Source organism: Anas acuta, chromosome Z (genome assembly GCF_963932015.1).
Source record: "Anas acuta chromosome Z, bAnaAcu1.1, whole genome shotgun sequence".
Lineage (NCBI taxonomy): Eukaryota > Metazoa > Chordata > Aves > Anseriformes > Anatidae > Anas > Anas acuta.
Window position 1 is genome coordinate 47,266,720 of NC_089017.1, and position 15,026 is coordinate 47,281,745.

The 15,026-nt window shown below is 50.0% G+C and overlaps 1 protein-coding gene across 12 annotated transcripts in view; it reads left to right on the forward strand.

Moving 5' to 3' along the window:
- PSD3 (pleckstrin and Sec7 domain containing 3) overlaps positions 1-15,026 on the forward strand; it is a 107,899-nt gene that overhangs the window by 22,633 nt on the left and 70,240 nt on the right. For 7 of the 12 annotated variants that reach the window (XM_068667899.1, XM_068667895.1, XM_068667898.1 and 4 more), the window contains 2 exons: positions 3,246-4,314; positions 5,656-6,048. In XM_068667899.1, the coding sequence (XP_068524000.1) occupies positions 3,246-4,314; positions 5,656-6,048 (1,462 nt within the window). Of the gene's footprint in view, positions 1-3,245; positions 4,315-5,655; positions 6,049-8,692; positions 8,913-8,975; positions 9,134-12,634; positions 12,659-12,979; positions 13,172-14,165; positions 14,982-15,026 lie in introns of those variants that run through there. The other 5 variants (XM_068667900.1, XM_068667901.1, XM_068667905.1 and 2 more) reach the window with 5 other exon arrangements.

Genomic DNA, 15,026 nt, shown 5'->3' on the forward strand with positions numbered 1-15,026 from the left:
AGTCATGAATTCTTTCAACCTCTAGTCATACGAAAGGCTGACAGCTGCTGTTAGGTTATATTTGCCCGTTTTCTCGCCACTCGCCCCCGTGCTGTTTTAGCTCTTTCTCTCTCCTTTTCATTTTTTTTTTTTGCTTTGTTGAAAGAAGCCACCTTCAATGCAAAGTAGAAATTGGTGTTACCTGAGAGTGTGTGTCCTTTCATTGTTTGTTTGGTGGTGGGTATTTTTTTCCCTGCTCATCTTCAGTGCGGTCCTTAAATTTTGTTGTTGCCTTTCTAGCCTTGTTTGTAATGCAGTCATATTGGGGGATGGGGTTGCACAGGATATGCCAGTAGCTGCAGCAAGACATGATGCTGTGGTGGTGGATGGGAATAAGGGAGGAGTTTCCCTTAAAGAGCTCAAGCTCCTCCAGACTTGGGCACCTGAAGCGGTGCACGGAGCCTTGGGGAAGGCTTTGCCCCTTCCAGGAGCTGGTGGTGGTGGTGGTGGTGATGGTGGTGGTGCTGGTGGTGTGCTGCAAGGAGCGGAGGCCTCAGCAGCGTGGTGTGTGGTGCTGCCTGAGGCAGGGTGAACAGGCTGTCGCTTTGATGCCACGTTTGATATTTGTTTTTCATCAGGCAACGTCAGGCATCGAATTAGGCAATGTTTCTCCAGGATGCTGTGCAGGCGAGAACCCCATTTGCTTGTGGTAACAAACTGCAGCAGCAGAAGTCCTCCCAGAGCATTGCTGCTGCGACCTCGGGGTAGAAAAGGCCTTAGGTTTCTACTGTGATGGTGCCCAGGTGAAACACTTGCAGCTTGCACGTATGGCAAGCTCCTGTACGTCTCTGTGGGCCTGTGTGTTCTGTACTCATGGCTTTTCCTGAGCATACCAGGCTCGCCAGAGGGTCGTGTTTGCTTGGGAGTAGGTTGTGAAAGACGTTCAGGAGGAGAAGCAAAGCAGGAACTTGTTCGGGACTGTTCGCTGCTGTAAGCGGCGGCCATCGGTGATGGATGGGGCGCGCGGCAGTGTGTGCGGCATTCACTGCCAGAAAGAAGGCCTCCTCTGTTTTCCCTCCTGTCAGTTCAGAAGCTAAGATAGCAATTAGCAGAGACGAGCCTGGCCCCTTGGCAGGAGCTGTGCGCGGTGCCTTGTCGGGGCTTGGCCTCCAGTGCGTGTTGGCTGCAGCCCAGCCCTGTGGGGGGCCGGGGGGACACCGATGCCCCGGGCTTCCTTCCAAGGGGCCGAGTGTGTGGGTCAGAGGGAGGCACGGGGGTCCCTGCTTGTGTGGGCACTTCCCATTGCCTTCCTTCGGGATGTGCAAAGGCCGGGGCATGGGCATGTGCCTCCCCGTGGTGCTGGGGATTTGGAGCTGGAGCGGCGTCTGCCATGGGGGGCACCCCGTCTGGTGGGTCTGCAAGCTGAGAGTTGCTGTAGGTAGAGCTGAGCCCTCCAAGAAGAGTTTACTGACATCTACAGTGATGGGGCAGCAGCCAGCATTAATGCTGCAGCACCTAAGCTCTCTGTGGATGTGAGACTGAATTTGTATACACTGGGGGCTGTTTACCTGGGGCTCCTAATCACTTAGAAAAAGCACTGTGCCTGGAGATGCTTGTGTGGAGAAAAGATACCACAGCCTCCTTCAGACTCATCTGGTACACCCACACCTGTGGGCTTGGAAACTCTGTGACAAAGGCAGTCTGGCAGTGCAGATGTGGACAGGGCATCTCTGCTCCTCACAGCCCTGTGGGACCTTTCTCTTTGCTCTGAGGCTGCGTGACTTTTGCAGCAGAGGTCCCTGCTTTGCCCAGGCACTGTCCTCAACAGCAGCCGGGTCATGTAGGTGAAACCTGAAGTTTAAATCAGGAGTGATTAAATCAAAGGCATGGAGATTCTAGAGAACCTGCTGGGGAGGAGGCTGTGGTTTGGTGTAGTCCGAGTCTGTCATTTTGATCCTTTGCATACACACACACCATGTGTGGTATTTACCCTGTGGATAGAGCTACTGGCTAGTTAGCTGCCAGGTGTGACCTGCTTCTCCTTGTCTTTACAAACTGCTGGCAGATATATAGCCACGTTCATGCGGTGCTGAACTCGTGTTAACTTACTCTCCTTTTTACCTTGAAAATCATTAACCACAGCTACATGGCTTCCCCCCCAGCAATGGCTTGTGGCCAGCTCAGAGAGGAGACAGGCATGGGTTTGCAGAGCAGCACCCAGTGATGCCCCCCCCAGCAGGGCAAAGTGTCCAGATGCAAGTGGGTGTCTGGTTTCAGAGGTGTGCCCCTTGACATTTTTTGGAGTAGGTGATTGGGTTTGGCCTCCTCATTGTTTGGTTTAAAGAAATTTAAACTCCAGGCTATGTCTTTCCAGAAGTGTGCAGAGAACGCAGCTGCTGCTGCTTTTTTCCAAAAGCTCAGCTCCAGCTTGGACTGTAATATCAGGTGGCTAGATCTGCGTCAGTGTGCCATCCATGGGTCCCTCTGAGAACAGCCGAGTCTGTGTTACCCAAGAACAATGGGAACCACTGGGTGCTCGGCTCCTTTGAAAATGCCACCATCAGTTTTCTCTCCCTCTCTGTTTACATCCGTTTGAAAAATAGCATGAGAAGGGAGGGGGAGTGAGCTTTTTGTGAAGCACTGAATTAACTTTTTTTTTAGCAGAAAATGTAAGCTACTTGGGATGTGTGCATTACTGCAACATGACCGTCAGTTACCTGAGTTGTTAAAGGAGGAGGGTAGTACTGGCAGAAAGTTTAATTGCCCATTAATTGCTGTATAATTTAACTAATTGGTTTTGTGGGATATATGGGGTGTGGCTGATTACCTTCCTGGTGTTTCATCTTTGTAAGTGAAAATGACCTCAAAGTATTTTTTAAGTGAAACCACTACGTATGGCGCATACTGTGGATGGATGTTAAACTTCTGAGTATCTGCTTCGTTCAGCCTTTGTGTTTGGCGTGTGGCCTCAGACTATTCATGGGCCACTGGGACCCTTTCTGAAGTGTAGCAGACATTTTTGGCATTCCTTCCTCGGCAGTGCAAGCTTCCAACATAGGGCTGCCCAAAAACTCGTATGCAAGAGGACCAGTTGTGGATAGCTGCAGTGTGAGAGCATGCAGAAATGAGTTAAACAGAACGGTATTTTCCCTGCAGGGACAAACACAATTGCTCTGTTCTGAAAGGCTGGGATGCGGTAGTTAGGCTTTTTGCTTATGCACAAAGTAGATAAATCCACACTCTTTTTTTTTTTTTTTTTTTGGCAGGTAGTGGCCATGGAAGTAACACGTTGCTCCCCCACACCATCATCAATGAATTTCCAGAGTACGGCACTATAGAGCCAAGTGGAGACACACTGAGGACATCATCAGAGGGCCAGGCAGAGCCTGTGACGTGCAGCCCAGAAGGACGGGACAGTCACCAGGTACCTGGCAGGCCTCCTTCTCAGCCTGCGGCTTCTGTGGACGAGTCTAGAGCTCATGCTAAGGCAGCACAGCTGCATGCTGCGGAAGAAGGCTTACAACCTGCGGGTAACGTGCCAGAGATTATGAAAATCTCTCGACGGCTAGAAGCAACAAAGGTGCAAGAGGGAGCAAATACTGCTCTTGATTCGGAGACACACATGGAAAAAAAGAACGTTCCTGGCAGCCAAAATGTACAGACAGCCAGAGAACCAGTTCCAGCAGGCCAAGAAAAAACCTCAGACATGCCTCTTCCATCTGAACGAACAGCTGAGGAAAAAATGCATTTGATCGTAGGGAAAGATCTGGCTGCAATATGGACTGGAGAAAAGCAGTCCGAGTCCTTGCAAGCCACCAGTAATAAAACTGAGGAGGTCCACACAGCAGAGGAGACAAGCTGTCATAGACCATCTGCGACAAACCTGGAAGCAGCCAGCAGAGTGGAAGGGTGGGCGCATTTCGAGGAGTTTTCAGCGTACAGTCAAGGCAAAATGCAAATGGGTCCTGAGAGGAGGCTCTCTAAAGAGGCAGCTGTGAGCAAACATGTAGAATTTCAAGGGGTGGAGATTTTATGGCTGCAAAAAGCAGAGGAGCAGAGCAAAAAGAAGCATTCGCTGCTGGAGACCGCATCCGTGGAGAGGAAGGCATTCCCCAAAACATCCAGCCACCCTGCGCCACCAATGGTCTCCCCGGGCTTGGTTGCCTCTCCAGATAGTTCTGGGAGAGAGGTCTGGGAAGACCCCAAGCTGGGAGCTGCCTGTGGAGCCGCTCCTCTGGCATTGCTTGATGAAAGTGGGGAGGATGAAGTTTTTGTGAAGGACAGAAAGAACCGCGGTGAGGAGGAGACTGCTGTGCTAGCGAGAGGCCAGGGCAGGTGAGATGGCTTCTGGGGGCTGTGGGGGTTTGGATGGGTGTCTCTTACTGCAAGCATGGGACTTTTGCCTGCCCCTGTAGGAGCTGCTGGTTTGCTATCAGTGGCAACTCAAGATTGTCTGCAGTATGGTGGAAATGGTAATGGTTAGTATGCAGTGGTGGCCAGTGTGTGAGGCTGGGCTGAGTCCTGTCCACACTGTGCTGATGCAGTTGGAAGTCAAGCTTGTCTTTGGAAGTGTGAAAGTGTCTTTTGCAGTCTGTCCAGTAACAATTGTGTGGCGAAGCAACTCTGGCAGGTGTAGCCAGGATGGTGTATAGTTACACAGCGGCAACACACAGGCCTGGCCGCATGTGCCCTGATAGGTGTTCTGGTTTCGAGCCAAGTTCGTGCAAGCACCGTGTGAGCACCTCTGTGAGGTTGGATAATGAAAACATTTAGCCGAAGTCACTTCTGGGTAAATGCAGTGACGTGCTTTCTGTGTTGTCTACCTGTTCACCAAGGTGTATTTATGAACCACAGGCTGTTCTTTGTGAGAGCGTCCCGATTTGCTTGCCCTTTGCTCCTGGCCATGTCTGTAATGGGGTGTGGGGTGCCCCCACAGCTGTGGGAAGGCCAGTGGGCCTCATTGGGGAGCATCTAGCCCCTTGGGGCCCTCAGGACTTGTTTTGGTTACTGCCTGGGGCGGCTCTGGTTTCAGCACTGGTGGCAGACAGGTGCCATGAACACCTGAGATCTGCTGCTGCCAGGCCTCAGGCCCTGCTGCCGGGTGAGGGCAAGCAGATCTCAGCTTTTGGGCAAAACAAACATATGTGAAAAGCTGCTGGCTTCCCTCAGCTGGAAGGAAAGCTCAAAAAAATAGCCAGTAACCATACACTGTGCTCTCTCCACCTTGTGTCAGGTGAAGGCCAGGCCCATGGGGCTCCTGGGCTGGGCTCTTGCTTCTCTCTTATTTCGGAGAGGCCTCCTCCAGTCCCCCAGGGCCACTGGCTGGGGTTGTGGCTCTGTCCTGGCCAACAGGGATGGTGCTAACAGAGAGTTTATGATTTAGTGAGTGCACTAGCATCTGGTGTTAACTGTTAGGCAATATCATGCCTCCCCCCACAGTGCTTTTGCCCATAACTCTGTTTCCTTTCATGTCCCCAGGACTGTAACAGAGTGGAGAGGGAGATGGTGCTTGTTGTGAGCAGAGGTGGTGTGAGATGCTGGTGGGTCGTCCATGGTGTGGTCTCCTGCACGAAGCACAGACCTTTCTGTCCAGAAAGGTGGAAAACAAGGAGGTCCACTCAAAGGTCCAAACCTAGCTGCCAAACTGAAACGAGCTTGTTTGTGCTTAATTTCTAGGATCATGGAGGAGGGGGAAGCCGCCGTGGGAGGATATGAAGATGTCCTTGGACAGAGGCACTCTGACGTCTCCACTGATCTGTACAGCTCGCAGTTCGAAAACATCCTAGACAATGCCTCTTTATACTACAGCGCGGAGTCACTGGAGACGTTATACTCGGAGCCTGACAGCTACTTCAGCTTCGAGATGTCACTCACTCCGATGATCCAGCAACGCATGAAGGAGGGCAGTCAGTTTTTAGAACGGACTTCAGCCTCAGGACAGACGGATGTCTTTCAGCTTCCCCCTGACGGGGAAGCAAAGAGCTGCAGTGAAGGCATTGCCAATGGTTTAAGGGATGTAAGTGAAACGCTCTTCAGAGGAGATGTCACAGAAGTTCCTCGTTTGGAAAGGTAAAAGTAGTGGATAAGCTTTCTGTGTGTGTGCTTAGTTGTTCTGATGCCTGTGTAGTGAAGCAGACTGTCTCAGAGTGTAGTTATGACTCTGCACGCTGCACGTTTTCTACACCAAATGATTTTCATTGTAACAGAGTCAGGTGCAGAAGAGAAAAGAGCCATCCAAACCTGCTGTTTTATTAGAAAGTGCAAATGTACATGTTTTTAGTAGGTGTCTCTGTCATAGTTGTGTCAATAAAAGGCTGGCCTGTATTGTAGCATCTGTGGGACTTGTCCCCGGAGGAGTTAGCTACCTGCTATAAATAAACACTGTTCATCTCCTCTTACACCTGAATTTGCTTACAGCAATTTTAGGAAGAATGAAATCTGTGCACATGCACAAGATGTCCAAATGCAGCTTATGATCTGGATGTTATAGATGTGTCTTTTGGCATGGCTTTTTCTCTCATGAGACCAGTAGGAATTTTGCTGGTTTCTTCAGCTGGGACGAGGTTTTGCTCCCACTGTGTCCTAGCAGTTGCACTAATTAACTGATTTGTTTTACTAGTGCAGTAGCAACTGACTGAAAGAGGAAGGAGTATTGCAAAAATACTGAAGATCTCTGTTTAGGTAAAGGGAGAGGCAAAGAAACCTAGTAAGAGAAGAGTTATGTGAGAAATAAACACTGGGCTAAGTGGTCAGAAGATACTGTGTATTTATATAAACTTGCTCTATGAGCAAACTTCCCTCATAATGTGTTGGTCAAAGAGAGATGGGGATATTGAGAGGCAGCAACGCACAAAGTGGGGGAGCTACAGCCAAAGGCAGTAATGTTTTTTTATTTCTCAGCAGTAATGAGGGGTGAGAGACCTCACAAATGACGAAGATGCCTCAGGTCACCATCCTGCAGGGACGGGCTGTTATCTCAGAGCCCTTAGACTATTCCATTAGATAGGACTAGTCTAGTCTAGGTATTCCAGAGCATGAGTGGTAGGAGGTCTTTTATGTGTTTTAGTCCTTTTGTGCAAGTGTGAAAGAAGTCCTTTGAGCAGAGGTAGTTTTTCCAGCTTCATGGATTAAGGTACAGTTTGCCCTTAAAAGATCAGGCAGAACTTAGTAGTTTGGGTATTTCATCAATTTCACAGGAAAAGGGGTGTTTAAATCTTGTGCAACCTTGAGCTGCTTGGTGCCAATTAATAGAAAGTGACTGCTAATCTGCTACAAGGAGTTTAGAGCCAGAAACTGAGGTCAGTCCTGACACTTGGCAGCTTGTGCTTCCGCTAAAACCTGAGATTGCCGTAAGACTGGAGTAGTGGAAGACAAGCAGCACATACAAACCCTGGTCTGATACCCCACAGCTGTAGTCTCAAGTGTCCCACATAGTGAAAAGTACCACCAGGTAAGATCCACATTGGCTTATCAAGGCAGAAGTTTTAATGAAGACGAGGTGAGCTTAGGTAATGCTTGTTAACATGTTGTTTGCCTATTTAGTATGAATTTCATGCAGAATGAAGTTCGATTGAGTTTAAATTTGCAACCACAGTGAAATACCAACAGAGGCTTTCAAAAATTCTTTCCCCTCCCTTCCCTTGCTATACAAAGAAGAAAGAAATGTTCCTAAGAGTGGTGTTGTGGCAAAGCCCTCCTGTTGTAATCCACAAGGTGCTGGTAAGAGCAAACCCTGAGCTCGCTCTCTTACGGCAGGTACGGGTAAAGAGCATAGCTGCAGCAGAGCTGCCAGCCACGGATGTGCCCAGATGGGTAATCCTCCAGACAATAACTCAATTAACCACACCCCCATGGCGATATTCTAATATTATATTGTATTACACCAGGGCACAGATGGCTGGCAGATCATGTTTGCCTTACTGTTGGGAGCCAGAGGGGAGCCACGGTGTTGTCGTGTGCTGTTGAGGAGTGCAGTGTGCGTGCTGGGGGTCCTATGAGATTTATTTAAGGGGGGATTGAGGCACACTGTCACTGCAATGCTTGGTATGAACCAGAAACACCTGCCTAAACTGCAGGTACTGTTCCTAAGAGGAATAACAGTACGTGGTTGTGTTGCCTGAAGCAACCCTGAACTGCTTTTCTCACCCGCATGACACTCGTGAGGTATCCTTCACTCCTTCTGCTACAGGACACCATTTCCCACAGCACTGCAAAACCCTACCAGCCTCAGAGATGTTACCACCTCGGCGGAGAGCCTGCCTCTTTCTGCCCGAGCATCGGATGCTCTCCCTGAAGCTGCTGTCCTGCAGCGCAGCCCTGGGCCACCGGAGGGCTCCTCGGCACAGGAGCAGCGGCAGCAGCAGCCAGCCCTGCAGGGGAGGCAGAGGGATTGGCAAGGGAGGGCGCTTGCAAGGGGGATCCTGCAAAGCTGCAGTCAGGCACGATGAGAAGCCTGCCCCGCACCTTTTTCTTTCCTTTTTTTTTTTTTTTTTTGTCTTCCAGAAATCAGCTTCCAGCTGAAAGCAAACAAAAACTGAAACCAAACACTCTGCAGCTCCCTGTGTGCTGGTATTTCGGTGACATAAAAAGCGCGTGGGAAAGTGCGTAGGGGGGAGGACACATCCTGGTACCAGCGCTAATTTATGGGGGAACAGGCTGTGAAATACTGACAGCTCTTCTTGGTCCTGCACAGGAGGAGAGGGTGGATGTGAGAGCAAGAGAGTTAATGGCTTACACCTGGAAACTGCATGCAGCGTGTCTATTGCAGGAGAAGAAGCAGGTGTTCCTCATGGTGAGGGTATCTTGGGAGCAGGCAGTCAGCACCACCGTCCTTTTGGGTCTCTGTGGAGGGATCCTGAGCATTAATGGCCCGCAGACCCTAGATGGCGTGAGGTTTTAATGCACGGCACACGCGTAACCACGTCTTCTCATGAGTAAGTGGGAGGGTAACATCCTTTTCGGCTCTTAGGAAATCACTGGCTCTGGGAGGGGTCAGCTCTGGTATGTGAAGGCCAGTCACATGCCTTCAGAAACAGAAAAAAAAAAAGGGAAAAAAATGATTAAAGGCTCGCGGGCTGCAAGTTCCTATGGGCTTCTTCGTGTCTGGGTACTTCGTCCCTGCTGTCCTATCAGCTGCCAGCCGTGGTTAAATGCAGTAAGTCCCAACAAAAGCTGTGTGATGCTGACCATGCCCCCTCTGATGGGGACCTGTGGTTTTTCTGTGGGACAGGTGGGATGCCAGCTGGCCTGCAGGTTATCCATGCAGGTCCTCGCAGAAGGACAGGTTGGCGTGCTTTGGAAAGCAGAGCTTATTTGCCCTCTGCATCTGGTTCAGAGGAAGGGAGAAGGGGAAGCTTGAGGTAGTTGTGTGTGGTGTTTATGTTCTTTCAGGAACAACTTCAGCTCTTGTCATTATTTTGGTTTAACCTCTTTTGTAGTTACGTATTACTCGCCTCTGGCGAAAAACAAATTTTTGCTGCTGAGGTGGGCTTAATTTTCCCCAGATGGGGATGGGAGAGCTGGGAGGAGGGGGAGTGTGCGTGAGTTTCTGGACCCGACTGATAGCCTCTCTGTGTATTAGAGCACTGTGGGGGTCCTTGTGGGGTGTGCTGAGCCAGAAGGTGCCAGTAATGAAGCTTTGCAGAGTTAATAACAATATTGTGTTTGGGCTGGATTTGGTCCTGTGACCTCCAAGCTATCCACACAGAGGCGTGCAAGTCCCTGCAGCCACCTGTATGCAGGATGTGACCCTCCTCCTTCCTCAGTTTGGTGTGTCATGTTGAGAAAGAGAAGGCTCAGGATCAGCATCTGGGTTGTGGTCTTACTCAAAGAGGCAGGAAAGAAGAGTATTTGCAAGGTGCTACTGAGCTTGAGTTTGCACGGTTCAAAGTAGGTGTAATCATTCACACGAAATCACAGTGGGAAGAAGGTATTTCCAAAGCAGTAAGATAAAGCTCACTTTCTCCTCAGGTATCTTTGCTATATACACAGAGAGCGACAGAACATCTGTGTGTCTGAAAGCATGGAGTTCTCTCTGTGATGATAATCTTTCTTTCTTTCTACTTTCTAACTTTAAACAGAGACTTTGTTTTAGTCACTTTCCTGCATTCTTTGTAGCAGACTTTGCATTCCCTCTTCCCTTCTGTGTTCAGATTGTATCAGAACAAGAAAGGAGGAAAAAAAATCCAACTTCTGGCATTTGTCTTCCTGAGTTGTCTTGGAAGGTGTGGTCTCTGTTGGTAGGACATAGCCTGAGATTTTTGCAAATCCAGAGAGAAAAGAAAAAAAAATCTGTATTGCAACTCCTAATCCTCAAAAATGCTAACTATTTGCCACCTGCCATCATCTTCAAAGAACTGCTGTTGCTCAGCAAATTTTGCAAGTCTTGTTATGTGTATTTTTTTCTTTCTTTCTTTTTTTTTTTTTTCCCTAGCAGTGCAAACTCTAATTTAGTCGCATATGTGTTCTTCCGTAGTTCAAGGGGTGGTGGTGGGGAACAAGCTCCTTAAAGCAATCTGGTAGTTCTCAGAATAAATGCACGTGAATGTAGACTGTACTTCCCAGAGCCTGTCAGATTACTCTGAATGTTTGGGCCTCTCAAACTCTCGTAGTAGTTCCCAGCTGTTTTCCTTCTTCTGCATGTAGGTCATTTCCAGTACTTTCTGTACTTGTGCTTTACTTACTCCTTTTTGGAGACAGTAAACTTTGTCAATAGATAAAAATCAGTTTTGATTCTACTCTCCCGGTTGATTCTCCTCATTTTCCTCCCAGTTTATCAGTATTCTGTACGCCAGTTAGACTTCTGGCTTTCAGTTCACATTTTATTTTTCCAGTGGTAGCTTATATTTGATTTTCAATATAAATGTGAGACTCATTGCTTGCCTATTTAATGTGTAACCTTTATTCATTAACTTTATTAGTCTGTCTAGCAGCAGCCTGGTAGGACTCTTTTCCCATCTGAAGACTCCCCTTGTGTCTTGGCTGGTGTTTTTTCACTTAGCATGAAGTCTACCCAAGGTCTGCGTGTTCCTAAGTGGCTGCTTTTTGTCCTTCATGACCACCTCGCTTCAGAATGAACTTGGGGACCCCGGGGAGCTGGGGCTTTCAGGAGGTGTTGCCATCCACCATCCTCTGCTTTGGAAGTATGGAGAAGCACGTGGTGAACAGTGTTCAGATGACTGCTGGCTGCTTGAATGTTTACCGCAGCCTAATGCCAGGTTTGATTTCCTCATCTGGGTGTGCCTTTAAGCAGTGTAGTTGGGAGCAGTTGCCACTTCCTCCCAGCCGGTGTCTTTTTTGGCTGCCTGGTTCTGCATGTTTTGGCGAGCTGGCCCTGCTGTGATGGATGGGTCAGTCACGCTCCTCGCTGCTCCCGCTGCTGGAAGCGTGTGACAGAAGCAGAGCTCTCTGTAGTTGCCTTTTTCTGCCAATTCTCCTCGGAAAATACCCATTTAGAAAAATGGGATCTACTTCTCAAATCACTGCAATGGCAGCAACAGCAGCTGCAGCTTCAGCAATTAGGAAATAAGCTCATCGTTTATGTACAGAAGGAGTGATGCAACAGCGTGGTGAATGGGACTGTGCTCTGAAAAGGCTTACCGTGAGGAAAGGGAGCAGAAATCACCCTTGGACCTGTCTGGCAGTGGGTCGAGGCTGCTGTGTTCCCAGGTGCATCTTCAGAGGTGCAGAAGCTGTATCTCACCCCATTTTTTTTTCCCTTCAAAATGCAAAAAATGCCCAGAATAAGGAAATGTATTCCGAGGAGTATTGCTGGTTGTTGTCACAGAAGGCTGAATGCATCCAATGTGTCTGCAGCCAGAGAGCAAGCAAGCACGTGCCAGAGTGCATTTGCCTGCACGTGGGCTACTGCATCTGCCATTAGGAAATGCAGAAGCGTGGATACGGAGTGGTAAAACTCCAGGTAAAGACAGAGTCCAGGTGTAATCTGCAGCGGCAAATTTCTGTAGCTCTTCTGAACCTGTGGCAGCGTTTTGGCGGATGAGGATTTGTCTCACAGGTTAGTAACGTCAAAAATACTGAGCCACCCTGGTCAGCGTGGTGTTCCCTGCAGGAGAGTGGCATCAGTATCGAGGCTCTGAAAGCACAGAATGAGTTTGCCTCTGCTCTGGCTAACATGGTGCTTGCGGTGCAAGTTTAGTAAGAGTTTGTAAAACCGCTTCCAGCTCCTAAATAAACTGTTGTTTTAGGGAGAGAAAAAAAAAAGGGTTGCTGACTCCTCGCCTCCTCAGGTCCCAGCCTCCTCCGAAAATAAAGCAAACGAAACCAAAATCCAAGAGCCGACGGCGACAGAAAAAGAAAAACGCGTGGCAGCCGCTGAGTCCATGGCACAAAGCGCTCAGTGTGAAGCTGTCAGCGGTCCAGCTCCTCAGCTGGCACGCGTTGGCAGGTCTCCAGTGAAGCCAGAGACATGCAGGTCAGGAAGCCTCCATTCACCAAAACCCCTGCCAGCCCCGAGGCGCAGCCTGTTGTCTCATCCATTAGCCACGTCTGGCTGCTGCCGGTCAGGCCCCCTCCGAATTACTGCGGGTCGCCTCTCGTCCTCCGGGTTTCTGCTGGAGAGAGGCAGCAGTGAGGAGGCATGCAGGGCTTCGCAGGCAATGCAGCAGCACCAGTGAAGAACGAGGCACGTGGCATGTGGGCACCTCATTAGCACAGCTGGGTGAGCTGGGGGATGTTGTTGTTGTTTTTTTTTTTGTTATTTTCCCCTCCCACTTTAACCGCTTAAATCTTTTTTTTATTATTATTATTATCTGTTCTTTTTGAAGAAGGGCAGTCTGTTTCACTGCCACGAAGCTTCTGTGGAGTGAGGCTGCCTACACTGAAGTGCTCCGACTGCAGCTTGCAGGGGAAGGCACGGCGCCCGAATTTTTACGAGTCTATTTTCCTCCCTGCCCGGGGACCGGCCGGGCCAGCTGCCCGGTTATCACACGTGCTCCTGGCACCCATCTCCAGGCAGTCAGCCCGAACACGCAGGGCTCACATGTGGCTCCTTGAAGCAGGGTCTGGTGGAGGGAGGCTGCTGGAGGCGAGCGGGCAGAGCAGCAGGGAGAACCTCCCTGCGCCGGGGGACCTGCAGGAGCAGCGTGGAGAGATGTCATGCTGGCGCTGGGCTTTATCTGGTGGAGGCAGCCAGGAGATAGTGCATCGGGTCTGGTTTTCCTCGTCTGTGGTGGTAGGTGGACTGCATCCCCTGGATGGGCGTGGGGCTGTCCTGGTGTGCCTGTCAGGAGGGTTTAACCCAGCATAGGTGTGAGTGCAGCTGGCAGAAATGCTCCTGGTGGAGGGAGTTGTTACAGCACACGCTGCCCTCTGTGGAGAGGGACAGGTTTTCGCTTTCCAAGCAGAGGGGCATTAACGTGGTGGCAGCCCCTTTTCCACCTGCAGCTCCTGCTACAGCAATGCAAGGAGCCTGAGGCTTGAAAGAGAATCAAACCTAAAGTATTTTTAGCAAAACGTTTGTATTCCAGGTGGCAACAGGCCAGCAAGCCTGTGCAATAAAGGACACACTGTCTCTCGGAAGGATTGCAATCTTGTCCCCGTGTGTGGTGGGACTCTGTGTCCTAGAGCTGCAGTCCTGCAAAGACAAAGCTTGGACCTGCTGCAGTGTGAGCCTACCAGAAATGGCATTTCCTGAGCACAGTAGCTGTTAGCTCCCTACTTACGGTCGGCAGGACTTCTTTCAGTCAAAGAAAAAGGCAGATGATTGCAGGGAGCAAGAGGTTATTTTTAAGCAGCGGCGTTCGCTTCAGTTCCTGGAAATGGCTTTGCATATGCGCTTATTGATAAGCAATAACAGGTTACAGGGTTTGTTTGCTTGTTTATTTGTTCTCTGCTCCTCTCCCCGTAGTGCGGGACAGCCTAGGTGCTCTTTAATGGATCCTCGGCGGGTGCTGTGGGTCGTGGAAGCCATCCTCCCTTCATGTGCACTCACGGATGCTGTGCTCGTGAGCCACCCGCTGAACTCAGCTGCAGCACAGTGCAGCTGTGTCAGTCCTCAAAGCGCGATCTACTTCAAACGTGTCTTTGAAGAGAACCCGTACGTAGGACTTCAAAGCTGCTTAAACCGTTCGGAGTAGAATTGCACAGTGAGTCATCTGCCAGGAAAAGGCTTCATTTATTTATATATTTATTGCACACCCCCCTCCCCTCCTGTGGCTGTATTTTGGAAGAGCACTGTGACTGGAGGTAACTGGCACGGTGAATTGTTGCCTGACATAGTTCTGTGCTCGCTGCTGGCCCTGAAGAACCCGGTGCAGAGCTGTGGCAAAGCTGCAGCAAGGCAGCTCCCAGCCGGTCTGCGTGATCGGTCCCTTGCAGCAGGAACTGACTCATCGTGTCCTTGTGCTGCCGGGATTTCTTTCCTTCTTGAGGCTGGGGTACTCCTTTCAGAAACCCGCCTGCGTGTCAGCTCTTTCGAAACACATCTCGGCTGGCGCCACGGATTGTTTCCGATCGGCTTCGAAATGTGGAAGCATGTTTCTGGCTGAGCCTGAGCCTTGCCCTGGCAGCTTGCAGGGCAGGGGTTCCTCGCCCCAGGGCGGGATGTTTCACAGAGCAAAGCCTGCTCCCCCTGCTATCTGGGCTGGTGTCGGTGGCATCCCAGTGCTCCTGTGTTTCTGACGTCCCTGCCGTGCTGCGACATGAGAGCCGCTGCTGGGGGGCTGTTCGGGAACCAAAAGAAGGAAAAGACGTGGAGTGAAGGCATCTGAGACAGCAGGGACAGTGCTGTGTTGCAGTGTTATCAGACCCAGTTTGGTTCCCTGGCAGATGCCGTGCTCCTGCTGAAGACAACATTTGTTCTGGCCCTGGTTTCAGCGAGCCAGAACTCTTCTCCACCCTTCCTTATTTTTAATAACTGCTGTGTTTTGCTCTGATGGACTATGCTGGCAAATGCCTGACTTAGTCTGCCTTAAAGAGTTCTTTCCCAACAGATTTGCTCCAAATGAGGAGCGTGCTGAGGTCTAATGCACCTAAAACTGCAGGTACTCATGCTCAAGTTTCCCTTTTGCAGTTTAATAAACTGGGAG